The sequence below is a fragment of the Euprymna scolopes genome, chromosome 43 (genome assembly GCF_053919585.1).
Source record: "Euprymna scolopes isolate OS-2025 chromosome 43, ASM5391958v1, whole genome shotgun sequence".
NCBI classification, from domain to species: Eukaryota; Metazoa; Mollusca; class Cephalopoda; order Sepiida; family Sepiolidae; genus Euprymna; species Euprymna scolopes.
The window spans coordinates 26,310,244-26,329,880 of record NC_136524.1 but is presented as its reverse complement, the minus strand read 5'-3'; the positions used below and the strand labels follow the sequence as shown (position 1 = coordinate 26,329,880).

General features: G+C 32.9%; 1 protein-coding gene across 4 annotated transcripts in view; it reads left to right on the top strand.

Annotated features, from left to right (window-relative positions):
- Window positions 1–19,637, top strand: part of LOC145268250 (E3 ubiquitin-protein ligase SH3RF1-like) — a 152,713-nt gene that overhangs the window by 72,194 nt on the left and 60,882 nt on the right. For all 4 annotated transcript variants that reach the window (XM_080123585.1, XM_080123583.1, XM_080123584.1 and 1 more), the window contains exons 3-7: window positions 880–994; window positions 9,859–9,957; window positions 12,479–12,574; window positions 14,278–14,318; window positions 16,375–16,843. In XM_080123585.1, the coding sequence (XP_079979711.1) occupies window positions 880–994; window positions 9,859–9,957; window positions 12,479–12,574; window positions 14,278–14,318; window positions 16,375–16,843 (820 nt within the window). The remainder of the gene's footprint in view (window positions 1–879; window positions 995–9,858; window positions 9,958–12,478; window positions 12,575–14,277; window positions 14,319–16,374; window positions 16,844–19,637) is intronic.

Sequence of the window (19,637 nt, the reverse complement as noted above, 5' to 3'; positions counted from 1 at the left end):
CTCTTTTCCTTCTCCTCGTTCCCTGCTCCCTCTTTTCCTTCTCCTCGTTCCCTGCTCCCTCTTTTCCTTCTCCTCGTTCCCTGCTCCCTCTTCTCCTTCTCCTCGTTCCCTGCTCCCTCTTCTCCTTCTCCTCTTTCCCTGCTCCCTCTTCTCCTTCTCCTCTTTCCCTGCTCCCTCTTCTCCTTCTCCTCGTTCCCTGCTCCCTCTTCTCCTTCTCCTCGTTCCCTGCTCCCTCTTCTCCTTCTCCTCGTTCCCTGCTCCCTCTTCTCCTTCTCCTCGTTCCCTGCTCCCTCTTCTCCTTCTCCTCGTTCCCTGCTCCCTCTTCTCCTTCTCCTCGTTCCCTGCTCCCTCTTCTCCTTCTCCTCGTTCCCTGCTCCCTCTTCTCCTTCTCCTCGTTCCCTGCTCCCTCTTCTTCTCCTCCTTCCCTGCTCTCTCTTGTACTTGTTCCCTCCTCCACCTCCATTTTCTACTTGTTCCCCGCTCTCTCTCTCTCTCCTCCTCCTCCCTTTCCTACTTCTTCCCCCCTCTCTCTCCTTCTACTTTCTCCCTGCCATCTCTTTTACCTTTTTCTATCTTTACTTTCGGGACCTCCGTGCATCTGAAGCAGATTTTTGACAATTAACTCCTTTATACCTGATCACACATTTTTTATTATATAAATATTGCTCCATACATGGCATGAAGCCATATTATGTAAGGAGCTAAAGTTTAATATTTTCTTTAGCCCTTTAGTTCAGTGTTCAGCTGCATGTAGAGAGGTACACCTTGTGATGTTATTGGAGGTAATAACTCAAACAATTTGGTCCATGCTATCTTCACTCTTGAAAAAACTGTTTATTCATATTGTTGTCTAATCATTCATTTTTGTCTTGCTTTCAGTGACTTATCTTTTAAAAAAGGAGAAATTATTACCGTGTGCCGGCAGATTGATCCAAATTGGTATTATGGAGAACTCAATGGACAAGATGGATATTTTCCTTCTAGTTATGTACAGGTAAGTGCACATTTTTTTTTTCTTTTCTTTAATCCTTTTTTTTATCCTTTTTTTATCTTTTTTTTGTAATATTTTTTTATCCTTTTTTTTATCCTTTTTTTGTAATCCTTTTTTTTAATCCTTTATCCTTTTTTTATTGAATCTTTTTTATTGAATCCTTTTTTTAATCCTTTTTTTTGTAATCCTTTTTTTTGTAATCCTTTTTTTAATCCTTTTTTTAAATCCTTTTTTGTAATCCTTTTTTTGTAATCCTTTTTTTGTAATCCTTTTTTTGTAATCCTTTCTTTTTTTAATCCTTTCTTTTTTTAATCCTTTCTTTTTTTAATCCTTTCTTTTTTTAATCCTTTCTTTTTTTAATCCTTTCTTTTTTTAATCCTTTCTTTTTTTAATCCTTTCTTTTTTTAATCCTTTCTTTTTTTAATCCTTTCTTTTTTTAATCCTTTCTTTTTTTAATCCTTTCTTTTTTTAATCCTTTTTTTAATCCTTTTTTTAATCCTTTTTTTAATCCTTTTTTTAATCCTTTTTTTAATCCTTTTTTTAATCCTTTTTTTAATCCTTTTTTTAATCCTTTTTTTAATCCTTTTTTTAATCCTTTTTTTAATCCTTTCTTTTTTTAATCCTTTCTTTTTTTAATCCTTTCTTTTTTTAATCCTTTCTTTTTTTAATCCTTTCTTTTTTTAATCCTTTCTTTTTTTAATCCTTTCTTTTTTTAATCCTTTCTTTTTTTAATCCTTTCTTTTTTTAATCCTTTCTTTTTTTAATCCATTACAACAATGATCATATATATATTTTAATATTCAAAATCCAGGTCATTTCTATATCCTTGTTCAGGGTTACCATACTCATCTTTTTTAAAGTCAAGTTTAACAAATTTTTTTTTTTTTTTTTTTTTTTTAAAGCAGTTTTGCTTTCAAAAATTGTACTTGGCCTTTTTTCAAAGCATAACGGAGAGACTAAAGAAGGAACAAGCAAAATATTATATAGATGGATATGGTGTATTTAAACTTTCATCTTGGGAGGTACTGTACAGAAAGATCTTTCCTTCCTTGGTCGAGTACAAAATTGACCACAAAATCTTTTCCCTGCAATCACCTTCTCATAGCAGTGATGTTAGTCTCCCCTTCTCTCTACTTTATTGATATTTCCATGAAAGATGCTTGACTGAGATCCAATTTTTAGTTTCTCCTTGTTAGACATTCATAAGAACTCTTTTTTCTTTTTTTTTTCTTTTTTTTTTTTTCCTGCCATAATGACAAAACTTTCCTTTATTACTCAATGTACCTAGCATTGGGAAGAATTTCCATAAAGAATTTCTTTGTAAGGACTTCTTCACTGTGAGGAACATTAGCATGGAACTGCTTCCCTACTGATTACAACTGGGTCATCTTCAAATCTAATGTCAACAAATTCTTGTCCCATAAGTAAAAACCAGTTCATGCCATTGATTAATGCTCTCATAATCTTCCTTATATTTTAGTTGGCAATCATTTCCCTCTCATTAAACTTTGCCTGTGAGTGACTCTTGGGCTTGGTAGGTGGTTACCTAAATTGTAAGAACAAACTAATTTATTTTCTTAACAGCAGACTGAAGTGTTGTAAAGATAAATTGGAAATAACTTTTGCTTTCAAATAAGGTTAAAAAACTAAATCAGTGATTATTGAATAAAGACAATTTTCTTTATCAACCTATCATGATGTTTTAATGCTTACCTATAATAAATATATATTTATATTTCAACTAGATGGGAGACCCAATGTTTCTCAGAATTTAATAAGGATCAACGAATGTTTCAAACTCCCATATTTTTATTATCAAAATAGGTGAAATCGCCTATTTTGAATCAAATCGATTGATTGCCTACTCTAGTTAGGAACCAATCGCTGTGCACCGGGCGGAAGCTTCATTCCTCCCCACACTGATTTAGTCCATAATACATTGTATTGTAATGAACCTACTGTTAATTTTATAAAATTATTTTTATATATAATGGCTAGAATCAAAGTTTAAAACGCAAAAGTCAAGTATCATACTTCAATTGTGCTTTAAACAGAAACATTCATTTCAGAGGCATCCCTGTCATATGAAAGAACCTACTTTTGATTTTATACACTGGACACATTTGTTTGTGCAGTAATAAAATTTCTCAAATTCACTTGTGATGTTAGGCTGTTTAAAAGTACTAACTTTGGTTAAAATCAGACTGTTACATCTTTAAATGTTTTTTATTTTTTCGATTATCATCGGAGACATTCCATTACAAAACCTATCTAAGAACATTCCCAAACACATCAGTTATATTTGTGTGAAATTTGCAAAATATCGGTCCGTCCATTTTGGAGTCCATAGGGAACAAATTCACAGGCATACAAAGTTTCTTTTATATAGTAGTAGAAATTAAATTTATCTCTTCTCTCTTTCCCCATCACTTGGTTTTCACCTCCTCCCTCTACTCACTCTGAACACACACACACACTCACCTCATTTTTATAAATTCCTCAAGCAATGAATCAGCATAAGGAAATTAATTTCTTAGTTAAAATATCAGACTGACTTCCCTTTAAGTTAGTACATAATATAGCAGGAAAAACACATTCTCCCCCACTCTGACAAAATATCCGTCAGTTTAGAGTCAAAGAGTGAATAATTGTTTCTAAATTCTTAGATATTCATCCAAGGAAATACTGATCAAGAAAATACCAACTTTTGAGGTATTTTTTTTTTTTTTTTTTGTTTCTTACTTTACCTGGACATACAAACATACACATTGACAAGTGTCCTTTATATACCTTTATATTACTGATTAGCATGGTCACCTGGCATTGCCTATGTTGGGAATGAGCAAACATAATACCACATACTAAGGACTAACTTTCATGGGTAGATCTATGTTCAAAAAATGGGTTTCTACCCACCACTCCCACCCCACACAATGGTGGAACTTAGGTAGTCTTTGTTTAAGAGGGCGACTCGACAGAAACTTGAAAATAGCTGTGTTATAGTGAGCTGTGTAACAGTCTTATAGTGTTGTGTTCCACAGATATGTAGTTCTAGGAAAGAAACTTTGCTCATGGAATTTGTTTAGTTTTAGACACAGGTAGATGAAGGAAATTGTTGGCAGTTGTTGTAGCTAGAAGAGTGTTTGCTGTAAGTGTTTTACAGAGGGGAGGAGGAACCATGGGTAAAAGTTCTGTTGGGCAAAGAATTATTTTGAAGCCTCTCTGCTAAAGCCATTTTCTGTGGAATAATTAACAAAAAAAACATTAAAAAAAAAAACATAAAAATTTAGTGTTTAGACTAGTATATTTTCACTGTTGTTTTTGGCTCAGATATTCTTTGGCACTTTCTAAGATATCTACTGCATGAAACAGTATTAGTATCACCCAAAAGTTATGTTCTATTTGAATTGACTGCCAATTTTCATCAAGGCTTACCTTACACCTCTTAAGGTAACCTTTTTTTTTTTTTTTTTTTTTCAAAATAGCTCCAAACTGACTAGACAGACCACATTCGTGTGTGTAATGTGTATATATGTATACATCTATTTAAAAAGTTGTAATGCAGAATATGAACCATGCTAAAATAATGTTTAGAAACCTATTATTAACATTGAAAAAAAAAATAAATAAAAGGTGTTTTGTAAGCATTCTGTATTTTAACCTAACTATTTAAGAAACCAAAATTACCATAAAAAATTGAATTTAACTTAAAAATCCTATCTTATTCTGCATAAGAGCCTTAAGTTGGGCCAGTTATTGTACTGGCATAAGATTAAAATGCCAAATTGATATTAATTAACATTAATCCTTGTGATATACTCATCAGGTGTTCTAAATTTAATCAATTTGCATATTGTTTTGCAAAAGAACATTTCACTGATTCAGTATTGTTTTCTAATTCAATGATTTTTCATATTATTTATTATAACAGTTGTATTTTATATATTGTGGATGAAAACTTAGGATTTGAAGTAAAAGGAGTCTTTTCAATCTTTTTCCAGTCAATTTACTTCTGGGATTGCAATTCTTGGTTTGCAATATGTCCCACTAGTGTGTGTGTTATTGATGATGAAATTGAAAATTATTATGTTTGGTTAAGAATTTTTCTTTATTATAATTCCTTGTTTGAATTTTTGATGAATCAGTAAATATTGTAATTTAATCAATTTTTATTTTTATCATTGATTCTTTAATTGCACTATCTAGTTTATTGAGCTTTTCATTATATGGATAGATTTTAATCTTAAGATAATAAATATTATCTTTGTAATTTTTATATTTAATTTCTTATATATATATATATATATATATATATATATATATATAATTATATAAACAAGTATCTTTTATATCTACAGACACTAGTGTTTCATGCTTATGTAATCATCAGTGTAGAGGTGCCATTTCCTGCTGGTAATGAGATTGTCACAGGAATGAAGGGAATTAAGAACTATTATTCACCGAATTCAGGTGAATACCTTAGTATTCAAACGAGCAGAAGTTGTGAATTTTGCATGATATATATTCATATATATATATATATATATATGTATGTGTGTGTATGTTTATAAAGATGGCTGCCAGAACAAACACATGATGCTGAGTCTTCTATAAACTTTTTTCTTGCAGCATAATATATCATGCACTTTTTCTATCTAAGCAAATAATTTATAATTTTACTGAAGAGTATATGCACGAAAATAGACGATATCGACATAATAATAAGCGTTTTTTTTTTTTGTTGTTTTGTTTTTTTTAGGGGTGGGGGTACATAATGAAACGAATCTGTAAAATAATGTACCAAAATTTTAACATGCTGGAAGACCTGTTTTCCATGAAAAATATGTTTGGATCTCCTTTATTTATGTTACAGAGCATCAGATCAACATCAGTACCATTGGTTTCGAATCCAAACAAAGGTTACCTATGTTGGACCTCTGTTTATATCTATCCTCATGGAAATGATGTCTCATTCACTGCTTGACTTTCTACATTATTTGAATCCTCTAATCTTTATTACATTTCTGCAACTTTTTCTTATTTTTAATACTGGATTTCTATGTATGCTGTGATAAAGTGAGGATAAAATAATTTCTTCAATGAGTAAATTTTGATAGCATGACCACCAGATTGTCTTCTCTATTACTCCCAGTCTTGGAGAAGTTAAGAATTAAAATCTAAAAAGATAGACAGTAAAAAGTTCTGAATAACAAAAACCACAAAAAAGTTTATTTTAGCTAAGTAGTTAAAAATTAAAGAATAACCTTCCCCCTCATCTGAAAAGGAGAAAAAAAAAGGGGTAAATTTTAGAATTGTGAATAAATATTGTCAACATTCCTCCTTTTTTGAATAAGGGAAGGGATAATTGAATTTTTAACCATTATTATGTTTAATTTGTAATCTATTTGAATTTTTTTTTTTTTTTTGATAAATACGGATTTTATTTGTTTAATTTTTTTTTTTTTTTACGTAAAAAAGAATTTTTTATTTATTTTTTTAAATAAAAAAAAAGATCATCCAACAAATTAATATGAATTATTTTGCCCCATTATTATTTGTAAAGTCAGATAAAACTAATCTATAAAAATTTGGCAGCAATTTTGGAAGTTAATCACTCCAATACAAGCAACTACACCAGTGCAGAATACTTAGTGTTTTCAAATTCTGGGATGTTTGATGAAACATTGATGCATTTTATACCTACAAACATATGCTGCACAGAATGTCCTGTTGGTGCATATAAATGGCAGACTTTGCAGATGATAGATGCATGTCCAAAGAACAAGAGAATAGCAAAGAGCTGAAAGTATCTCTGGCTGGAGTCTGACCACCCAAGAGATAGTTTTTTTGGAAAAGTGTCTGATTAAATGGGGAAAGTAAGGCTTAGATGGGATCCAGGTAAACCTTTATAAATAAGAAACCATTTAAATGCTATCTTCTGGTCAACCTCTGCTGACAAAGTCCCAGAATCCGTCAGGAGTAGAGAGATTGGAAGAGATGGGAAAGGAAAGGTAGGTGTTCAGAGTAACAGTGGGAATCGGAGCTGAACAGATTCGAGATGAGGAGTCGGATTTTGTGGAGAGCTGGAAGGCAGTTTTACCAGTGTGAATTCTCAGTTTGGGTTTCTTTGGAACTCTAGGCTGTCAGTGAGACTTGTGTTGTGTGCTTCAAGCTTGTCATGTAAAAAAACTCATTCTGCAAAATTATTCGTTTATCAAATGTAAATTATCTGTTCATCAAATAAATAAAAATAAAAAAAGATTTACCGAACTTGCAAATGCTGTTCGGGTGTCAGTCTCTTCATGATGAACTGCCAAACCAAGTTAAATTTAATATAGCCAGTAGTTGCCAAATCTGCAATTAAAGAAAACAGTTGTCGCTTTAAAGTTTGCCTTTAAAAAAAAAACACCCTGTATAAACACAAATAACCTGGCACCCATGTAAAGTTATCTTCTAATTCGTTATCGTCACTGCTGCCACTACTACCAAATTAACCTATCTCTGCACAGGTCTTTATTAATCCCACAGGTCCAGTTTTATTGCTTCCCATGCTTCCCTTGTCCCTTCCTTGCCAACTGACCCTGCTACCTCAGCTGTTCCACATCTCTTGATTGAGCACTCTTCTTTACTCTTTTCATTACCATACCAATAAAGTTTCCTGTTCTGCACACATCTCCCTATACTGTCCATGTTTAATCTTCTGAAGTCATCAAATGTAAGCCAATCATTAAGACTTGCATTACACAGCCGCTATATCATTCTCATATCATTTCTCTCTTAATTAGTAAAATTTTAAATAAATAGTGAATACTTTCTTTTGTTATAAATATGAAGCAATACTCTGTTTAAGGCTATAAGAATATGAGGGGCGTGCAATAAGTAATGCCCCTGACCCACTTCCCATAGCAGTAGAGCAATGAAACTTAGCACAGTTATTAGTCTTTCTCTACATAGGAACCACCCTGAGTTCTCCCATCGTTTGATGCAGCTCTGGAGACCATTTTTGTAGAACACTCCAGGTTGGTCCTCCAACCAGACGTGACTTCAAAAATCAAAGCTGCATCATCTGGGAAACGCTTTCTTTTCAAAAACAACTTCATGGCTGGGAAGAGGTAAAAGTCAGAGGGTGCAAGGTCAGGAGAATAGGGAGGATGAAGGAGGATTTCATAACCACACGCCCTTGCTTCTGATCTGGCGACATGCGAGTTGTGGACCGGAGTGTTGTAATGCAGGAGGAGGGTACCTTTGCTGATCTTGCCCTGCCTCTTGATTTTGATAGCTTCCCTTAATTTCCTCAAAAGTGAAGCATAATAGGCTCCTGTAATTGTGGTACCCTTTGCCAGAAAATCTGTCATCACTACTCCATCCTGGTCCCAGAAGACTGAGCATGACCTTGCCAGTGGAGGACTGCACCCTTGCCTTCTTTGGAGGTGGTGAGTCCAAGTGCTTCCACTGCATTGACTGGACTTTAGTCTCTGGATCATAGGGATGGACCCAGGTTTCATCCTGTGTAATCAGTCTTTTGAAAAACTGACTCAACTTCTTGGCACATCTCCAAATTTATCCTCAAGCACTCAACGCGTTCTCGCTTTTGGGATGGTGTGAGTAACCTGGGAATCCATCTGGCAGACACCTTATGCATATGCAAATGGTCATGAATTATAGTTTTCACAGACCCTGTACTAATCTTGACATCTTGGGCTATTTGGGGAATAGTAATGTACCGATCTTACAAAATGGCAGCCTCAACTTGACGGACAGATGCCTCATCAATGGCAGAAGGGGGGGGGGCTGGACTGGGAGCTGTTTCCGCAGACTTCCGGCCATGTTTGAATTCACGATGCCAGCGTTTTACAAGGTCATATGATGGGGCAGTATCACCATAAGTTTCTTTCATTTCATCAAAAGTCTCCTGTGGTGTGCGTCTTTTCAAATACAAAAACCGGATCACTGCTCGACATTCAACAGGCTCCGTTTCACACCTGACTCAGTTCAAACACCTGTAAAACAGAAACCACAATTAGTTCAGAGCTGTAATTTGCCACATGACCAGTAGAGATATATATCATTGCACATGCAAAATCTCAGCTAGATCAGAAAACTGGAAGTGGGTCAGGGGCATTACTTATTGCACGCCCCTCGTACACGCCAAAAAGAATGGGATTATTTCATAAAAAATATAACAAAGCACAACCACTGTCTGTTGCTGGTTCTCTAAGCAATCTCTGCACATCATTCAAGTAAACTTTGATTCTTATCATTATTTAGGCAATCTGAAATATTTCTTGCAGTATTAGTGAAAGAAATAATAAAGTGGATTTAGTTGCAATGTTCTGCCGTAAAGATTGTATGAAATTGAGAATTCATTTTTGGCAAAACCTACGAACATGTTTCCCAAAAAAAACTATTTTTAAAAAAAATTTTTTTTTATTATATTCCCTCTTAAACCTGAAAAAAAAATTGTTTGTAATTTTCTTATATATATATATATATATATATATATATATATATATATATATATATATATATATATAAAATATTAAAAAACAAAGATCGTGAGTTTATTTTTTTGTAAATATCTCTTTGTGTATAAACCTAAAAAGGTATTTACTAGAAATAAAATTTCTACTGAAATTTATGAGTAAATCCACTTGTGTATTTTAATATAAGGAATAATTCAGATACTTCAGACGTGCCCAGATTGCCTGAATATGCAAATGGGAATCAGCAGAATCTAGTGGATGTGCCTTAATCTGTACTACATAAATAGTAAACTGTTCTTCCATGAAAAGAGGATCATAAAACTGAAAACCAATGCTCAAATTATTCTGAAAGTCTAATTTTTTTTTTTTTTAATCCCTTTTCAGGTTGTCAGCACATTCTCTTCCTCAGTGCCACAGGTGAAAGCCTTGTATGATTTTGATATTAAAGATGAAAACGAGAAAGATTGTTTAAAATTTCAGAAGGTAATATTATGTTTGTTTGTTTTTATTTTATGCTTTAAAAATAAAAACTGTTTTATATCGGAGAGCCATTGAAGCCTTATTTAAGCAACATAACCAATATTATTTATATAGCAATAACAATCTTAATTCTATGATAGAATTTTGTATGTGGTTGTAACTTCTCTTCTTTACAGCTCCCTTATCACAAGAGACATCGCTAGTCTTTCTCTATTGTGTCATTATTTCCATGGTAGGTGCTCAATTGAGCTCCAATCTTTTGTCTCTCTAAGACAGAGGTTCTCAACCAGGGGTAAATCTATCCCTAGGGATAAAAAAAAAATATATAGCCGGGGGGTAAATAATTGAAGTTCCTGATGATTTAAAAATAATTATTTCTTTTCAAATTGTGTCATGTCTGAGAAATATAATACAAATTAACTTCATAATTTTCTATTTAGAAAAAATTTGATTTTCTTTATATATTTTTCATACAAATGTATAATAGTAATTTTATACAAAATCTAAAGTTCTCAACAATAAATAAAAAAAAAAAGCTTCTTTTTGACCTTCTTGTTTTTCTGTCACTTTATGATAGCTATGGATTTTTTTTTTTATACGGGAATGGGGGCAAACGGACAAATGCATGAAGCCAAGGGGGCAAAGGAAAAGTTGGGAATGGCTGCTCTGAGAAATTCAGAGAGAATGCATAGCTACCACAATTGCAAAAAGTTCTCATTTTTTCTTCTGTGTGCCTTACATAAATGGAATTTCCATGAGCAGAGTTTCTTTCCCAGAACTTCCCATCTGATTCCCTCATGGATTACATCATCGTCTTCAACTCCAATGTCAGCAGATAATTATCTTTACCTGGATATGGTATTATCACAACATCTTCTGGTAGAAACACGAAGGAAAATGCCTTTCTTCTGTTGAAAATTAATCATTTTTGTTGGTGAAAGTAGAGCAAAGTGCAACAAGCTATGTAGAAAAACAGAAGATATTATATATATATATATATATATATATATATATATATATATATATATATATATATATATATATATATATATATATATATACCAACTGAAATATTTATTCAAAGACTGTGACTTGGTTGAGATAAAAACTCTTCTAAATGAAGATTTGTTGATGATGCTGTATGTCAGAATCAGGTCTTCTCACATACTTCATTACTCAAGTAAGGACAGATGCAGTCTTTGAAGCTAAGTAAGAGTAAAGAAAATCATGTCACCATTCTGGTTGCCAACAGTTAAACACACTTCAAGTGCGCATGATATATTTTTTTGAAGATGGGGATTTGTTACCTGGATGATATGCTCCAAAATGGTCCATACCAGAATGAAATTTAGAAAGAATCTCCGGATCAAATTGAGAACAGAGTTTTCTTTGCTTATCTCAATACCTTAACATGTTGATTTGAAGGAGCTGTCCAAAAACTGTATCCAGCTCCTTTGCATTAGTGACAATGTTAAGTAGTTTGGGTGTAAAACTAATGGGGGAGGGAGGCAGTAGGCAGAAAGCCAATAGGAAGTTATTTTTGCATAGTTAATTGGGTCCATATACTTAGAATCTATGACTCGAAAATTTTTAAGAAAGACTATCATGGAAAAGTTGCCAATACGATTTTCATATTAAACTGAAGCAAATGCCAAAATCACAAAGTAGAATTTTGCAAAATAATTTAGAGTTTTTTTTTTTTTTTTTTTTTTTTTTTGAATGAATATGGGTTAAGATTTGTTCCAAATTTTTCGAATTTGTACCTGTGGTGCAACGGATAAAGTACTAAGTAATAATCAGTTCTAAATGAGTCTTCTAGAGGTAGGATGTTCAATCTTAAGGTTAAATAAAAATTAAGGTTTCTATCTGGTCATGGCTGATAGAATGAGAACAATCTACCTATGTGGACTAAATAAATGGTTCAGTTCTAAATTCTGTATAGATTCCAAGTTTTGAAAAGCACAATTGAAGAAGGTCAAAGGTTACAAATGCATCCTCATCTAAAAAATCCCCCAGTAGATTTAAGATTTGCTTAAAAAATTTAAGTAGTACACCCCATCCATCACTATTACCAGTTGAATGGTCCAGTAAAGTCCTTGGATTAATTAAGAGAAATATTCATTTATATATTTAAAGAATATTTAGCTGACAATGTTATGTATTTTTACATAATATTGATTTTATTGCTTTGTTTGTTTGTTTTTTTTTTTGGGGGGGGGGTTGTCTTGTTTTTTTTCCTGTATATTAACTTTTGCAGACATTTATAGTGAGAAATATTATAATTGCTCAAAAGTTATAGAGGAAGATTAAGAAAGACACCATGGAATTTCCATGTATCTCACTAATAAATATAAATAAAATTAATGAGAAAAATAGACTAAAGAGCAGATTTGTACATAATTCTTTCTGTTTTTGAACCAAGAATAAAAAAAGTAACCTTTTATTTGGGTGATTACTAATCTATAAATAAAATATAAATTCTACTGAAGTGTTTATTTTGCATTTTTTGTTTTCATTTCTCAAGGATGAAATTCTTCAACTGATCAGAAAAGTTGATGATAACTGGTTAGAAGGAAGAAGAGGTGACAAAATAGGAATATTTCCATTATCGTTTGTTGAGGTTTGTTAATGTTTATTTTTTTCTTTCTCCCTTTCTCTTTATTCTACTTTTCTCCCTTTTACGTTCTACTTCTCTTCCTTTTTTTTTTTTCATTTCTGTTTTGTCTGTTTTTCCGTTTCTTTTTTTGTCCATTTTTTTCCGTTTTCCCTTTTTGTTTTTTTTTTTTATCCTTTTTTTCTATTTCCCTTTACACTTTTTCCTGTTTTATCTTTTTTAAAATAGATGCCATCAGTTTAATTACTATGGTCAAGTTTTGTTTAAGTATATGAGAGTAGTGACAATGCCTTCCTATGTAGACTGCCTAGAAAAGGGAGCCTTTAGGTTGGCCTCAACTCTGGTTCATTAATTTGATTAGGTTTTAAAAATGTAAAACTTATGTTAATATATTCCTGTTAAACACTTATTAATCTGTCAAGTTGAATATGAGGTATTTATCCAGGGTTTTGTTTCTTTGTTTTTTTTTTTTTTTTGTTATGCATCCAAACTATGCAGTCATTTTGAATATCAAAAAAAAATTTAATTTATAGTTTCTCTTTTGTTTGAATTTAAATGTTTTTATAAATATCAATTAAAAATCAGATAGTGTGGTAGATATGTATCTCTCAAATAAATGGAAACATTTATTTAAATCCAAACTTTTCGACTTAACGAGCTTTCTTTAGTGGCACGCAGACATTTTTTCCCTTATTTAATTCTTTTCATTTTAAGAATAAGGTTGACTTTTAAGAGTTTCTTGCTGTGTTTATTCACCTGCTGCATAGGAGTTTGGACACAAGGTAATGAGAGATTTTGAAAAGCCAGCGCATTAGGTGAACTGCATTGAAGCCTACAAGATTGCCTGAACTGCCATGTCAGTATTCCTCGGTTGAGATAATTTAGGCAATTAACAAAAAACTAACCTCTTTTCAAAGAGAATGTACATTTCCTAAGACTGAACAGAATTGTACATCAGCTCAACAGCATCAAATGTGGGACTAATTGCCAAAAACAAATTTATCAAGATTTAAAAATAGGAAAACTGAAGTTATTGCAGTTTTTGACTTTGCAATATTCCTTGGTTGAGATGGTTTAGACAATTAGCAATATATAATACTTTACTGCAGTTTTTGACTGGAAGTAACCAATTTTGCATTAATCTTTTCATGCAAGATTTTTTATATTTTTACATCTAACTTCTTCTAAAAAAATATGAGCCTTCAACATGAGCTGGCTTCTGGAAAGGCTCATAACAATAAATAATGGAAGCAAAAATGTATTCGTCATTCTCCACTGACTTTCATAAAAAGAAAACGTAAATATAATTGATCCAATCAAAATTTGTAACTTTTCTATTTGTTACTGTAGACAATAGTATGAATTAAAACAGTTAAATTTATCCAACATCCAAGAATCATTTCTTTCAATACTTGTTTCTACAGACTATATAGTGTTCATCTCCAAATTTGAGACCTTTGTTTTACCCTGTATTACAAAGAATAAATAGTTTCTTATACTTTGATTTATGACAACGTTTTTATTTCATACCGCAGACAACTGTTTTGTCTTTTCAAGACTAATCGGTTTGGCTAGACGATTTTTTGCAATATTTATGCTTGCTTTTTTTGTTTTTAATATTTGATTTTTTTTTCATTTTTTATTTGTTTTTTACTTGTTTAATATTTTAGTTTTAACTTATTTTTTTTTGTTTTGTTTTATATTTCCAGCTAAATGATGCAGCAAAGTCTTTGGTTGCTTCCAGGTCGAGGTAAACATTTAGCTGGTTTCAAATATTACAGTGTTTTTATTGTTGGAGGGGTCTTCTAACAAATTAAAATGGGTTTGCAGTTGTTTGTCTTTTATTTGACAAAGGATGAAGATCATTTTATTTTGTATATTCATGCAAGAGATGATTTTTAATTTTACACTGTATTTTATTCAACTTATCTACTGGAGTTGTAGTTCAAGGTTTTTCTTTTATAAGGCTGGTTCACATGATCCCTAAGCGAGCAGGAATTGGGTTACCTGTTAACCAATCTATAAATGGACAAGGAGACAACGAAGACATAAATTCTAGTAATGGTATTAGATGTTGTGTAAAAATAAAGTTATAAATGAAAATTATTTAGTTATCAACAATCTCTATCGCTGTATCACAGCACTTTAATGCAGCGAGACTAGCACCCATCATAATTATAAATATTTTAATTTTTTATCCTTTTTTGTGAATAATCAGTGTGGGGGATGACTTTTTGCCAGTCACATGATTCAGAACCCAATCCTAAATCACCTTTTTAACTTACAAGTCTAAACTTTTAACAATCAGCCAATCCAACAGACATGGAGGAAGGAAAGTATTAAAATTTGTTTATGTCAATGCAAGCAGGCATATTTTAGTAGGCTGTCATAATTGTTTTCAACAATCCAGTTGGATGAACCTTCATAATATATATCACACAAAATGTATAGAAGAATTTTGAAATGTCTTAAATTAATACTTTTTGATTGCTAAGGACTTTATTTTGTATATTTATCTTTGTATATACTTCAGTAGTGCTTAATATGAGTATAATAGCTTAGTAGTGTTGTGGGAGTCTGTATAGCATGGGGGATGTAAATCGTGTATATATTTATGAGTTTCTATTATCATCTAGTGTATGATTGTATACGAGTGTATATACATGTATTCGTCTATGACCGTGAATCTAGAGTTGTGTGTGTATGTACGTTTAAATACAGTTTATAATGGAACAATAATATACACAAGTACCTTTACAACACAAAAAACGAATAACATTTATTTGGGATTTCAACATCTGGCCAATTGGGAACATATTTGGTCCATCTTTGGTTTTGTCTTGTCAGAAAACTGCAATGAAAATTCTCACTGAATTTGACAGAGCCTTGAGTTTTATTTTTGGCAAATTTTATTCCAGAGTGTTTTTTACCTTTTAAAAAGTTGCAATACACGTCCTAAGTTCCTACATTTGATAGGCGTTGGATCCCTCGTTTTATCTGCTACATCACAGATTTAAATATTGTGTTCTATTCAAAACTCTGTGCAGATTCTTAAGTTCAACAGAAAGATTCCTGTGTTTGACAAGATACACCTGAAGGTCAAATGTTACATTGCCCCAAAACCTTGCGAAAATTACGTTGAAGATGAGAACAGCTGTCTGAATAATTCAAATGATATGGATGGAAACATTTGTGTTTCACTCCAAACAATCGTTAGGTGGACTCCTGCAGTTGGCCTGCTAAACTCCTTGGAATGAAACACAAACCACACAACACCTATCGATTCAGACTTTACAACAACATTGAACATATACTTTTTCTCTCTCCATGAGGAGCCGAACCCTGGGGTTAATACCACCAATGAAATGAAGAAAAAACACTAAGTGTTATATAAATAAGTTGTCTTAGCAACAAAAGTCCCAGAAAAATCAATAATAAAAAAGTATGTAATATTCAGTTTTCTAAATTTTAAAATTAAACTCACGGAAACAATGTTTTCAAAGATGTGCACAAGTTTCTCTGTGCAGACATTTCTTTTTGCAAACATTTCTCTATAACTAGCTTGGTGTAAATGCTTAGTGTGTACATAATTTTTATTTGTTGATCTTAATAACATTAATCAAACTCCCTTCATAATATCCCTGCAATTATGTCCCAGATAGTAGCCCCCATGTCAAATACAATAAAATTTTAAAAAATCAGAAGAATTGCAAAATTAAATAAATCAGTAGGTAAAACAGTTAATTCGCATACACTTTTTGTCATTCAATATTTAAAAACTAAAAAAATCCTTCATATTTTTACAGGTCATCATCCTCATCATCTTCAGCGGGTGTCTGTGATGGAGTTCCGAGCGGAACAAGTAGTAGCAGCAGCAACAGCAGCAGAATTTCTGCGCCTCCCCCTGGGGTTCGTTTGCCAAGTTCATCATTCCAGCAGATATGGCATCCTCTTCCGCAACAAAGGGACAGGGTTGCCCTTCATCCACCCACCCCAAACACAGCAGCAGCTAACGCAGCAGCATCTTTACCCCCTTCTCCTCTGAATGCTTCCACAAGTGCCCAGCAAAAGCGACATTCTTTTACTGCCACTTCGCACACCCATTCCGCTAATTCATCCCCCACCGTACAGCAGAGACGCTCGTTAGAATTATCGCCAACGTCTGGTACTATGCCACCCACATCACCTCTCCATGTGGCCCTGCCTCCCCCACCAGCACCATCATGTAGCAGTAACGTGGGGTCTGCTTCTGCTATGAAATTGTTGGCACACTTGGTGAGTATTATAAATTATCTGAATATATGAAATTATAAAAGTCGTTTGTTAGTAAATAAGCATTTTATGTATACTGTAACATACACATTTAAATGTAACAGCAGCGCTTAATCGTTTTTTTTTTGGGGGGGGGGTATGGAAATCGTTTGAGACAAAGCATGAAACTACTTGATGTAAGGAGCTAAAAAGAACAAAAGATGATTATCGCAAAGACAGAAGATGCTTATTGAATTTAGTCTTGAAAAGACCAAGGTTATAGATAGGAGGAAAACAGTCAGCAGGAAGAGATCCACAAGCTTACAGTTCTGGGAAATAAGCGTTCCTATAATTCGGTATCAAAACAGCAAATTGTTGGAAACCACTAGACCAATGAGTCAAATGAACTTCAACAAAGGAAGCAAGGAATTGATCAGGCAATTCTAAAGAATGCATATCATAATTGCATTTATAGAAAAGACTGAGACTAGCAACATCACGTTTGTGAGAAAGAGGTTGCAATGAAGTAGTGGAGCCAATCAAATTACAAATACGTTTCTGTACTTTGGGCCCATTTGAAGGTTCTTGATAGATTCACCAGCCCAAATATAACAGTATTACGTGCATGATGAGTTGATAGTTTTTCAGTAGCAAAACGGAATGAACCTTTTTTGTTTTTGAAAAAGAGTGTGTTGCTTTTGAAATATAAACCTAGTTTTCATTCTTCCCAACTCTATACAACAATAAGTGAAAAATACATAGGAAATTGAAAAATAAGTTTTCTTTAGGAATATCAGTTTATCTGGTACAGATGCATATTGTGAACCAGAAGCATCTCAACGTTCACTCGGTTTTGGATGGAACACGTCAACAGCCGGATTATGCCGAACAACAGCTCAGATTTAGCTGCTGTCTAACGTAACATGCTAATCAGCCAATCACAATGTGGCATGCTGAATTACAACATGGTGACATCATGTGCACTCAGGTAGCTGACAACTTTTTGGATTATTATTGGAGGAGAAAAAAAAACAGTTGTTACATGCAAATCATGGAAATAATGAATCTTTCGGTCTTGGAGTAGCAGTTGCAGACATCCAAAAGTGTGATCAACTTTAAAAAAACTAATTGGAAGCAAAATGAGGTGCATGTGGTCAGATATGTAGCAGAGCAAAAAGGGGGACCATCATAGAAAAATATGGATGAAGATGTACACTGTTGCAGTTCATCACTTTCATCTTTATTTTAAGACTTTCTTAAGATGATTGATTTAAAGAAATAATTACAACTAACTACAATATTTGATGAATATATAAATAATTTTCCAAGTGATGAATCGCCACATATAGAGGACATAATCGAAGGTTAAGGAGATAGAATAATTGTTTGACTGAGAATGATTGATCAAATGGGGCAAGATCTGTTTGTGAGATATTAGGAGTATGAAATAACCCATTAATTTCCAGTTGTACTCGGTCCTTGATATGACCTTAAACTATATCCGATGGTGAGGCCCCAGCTTGCGGGCTCTGGGGATTGTGGAGCCACCCTTTAATTGCCATTACTCCCAGGTCCACTCTGACCCAGAGTGGTAGTACCTGTTAGGGTCCCAACTATGGGTTAAATAGAAACAGACTTGCAAAAAAACAAATATATTCTATTAAAAAAATTTCTTCAAAATCACCAGATTCGGCATTAAATAACCTGAAAAGGGTTGATATGCCGTAAAACAAAAACAACCAACCAACCAATCAAGTTGTACTCTGGACTGGAGTGTTGATACTTTCCAGGGATTCATTTATGAGTCAAATAGAATGTATTGTTTACAAATTATTTATAAAATATATGCATTCAAAACAAATTAATCTAGAAATGTCTAAGGATACAATGAACTGGTTTAATAATAAATACTCTTTATTCATACACGCGAGGTGTTTATATGTGATAGTCTTCTTTGCACTTTTTATTGTTGCCTTTTCATATAATGGGTGCTATAGAAATAAACTTCTTTTCATGAACAAAGGTCACAAGGAGATGTTCACCAAGAGTTATCTTCAAGATTTTATTTTTGAAAAGAATTGAATCAGGAGAGAGGGATTAATATTCTCTAAACTAATTATCTACTTAACTTTCTAAATGAACTGAGTGACATGCACACAGACAGACATCAAAGTTACCTTAGATTACAAAGAATTCTACATTATTTGCAGTGTCTTGTTTGCATGGCTTCCACAGAAACTGATTTGAAAAACTTATTTTTCCCCTCCAACCCAAAAAGATGATCTCATTCATTATCATTTGACTCTGTTTTGTCTGTCATTTAACTTGCTGGTGTCACAGGAAAAGGGCTGTCCTCTTTCCATGTAAATAAGAATAATATTAAATAAGTGGAAATGAGATTAGGATAAGCCGAGAATTGAACCCTGTAGGCAAAATTAAGAAATGGAATGTGAGAAATTAAGCCTATTGTTAATTCTGAAGATTAAATATGCCAGTAAAAGAATGAACAATGAAAATTAAAGATATATTAAAAAAATAGGTTAGGTTAAAAAATAGGTTAGGAGAGGATTCGTTTGTTTGCAGAAGTGTGTTTTGGAAAACACATGCATAACCACGTGAAATTAGTCACGTTTGAAAAACACTTCTGACGTTATAGACAAAGGACATTTCTCCATATAGTTCTATGAATCAGTCAGTCAGAGAATCAGTTAGAGCTAATCAGAGAGAGAGTTGAGTCAGTCAGTTGACAGCTGACCCTTTGGAAGCGAAGGAGTAGAAGATCAACCATTTAGATACAAGTGAATCCCTGATGTTCATT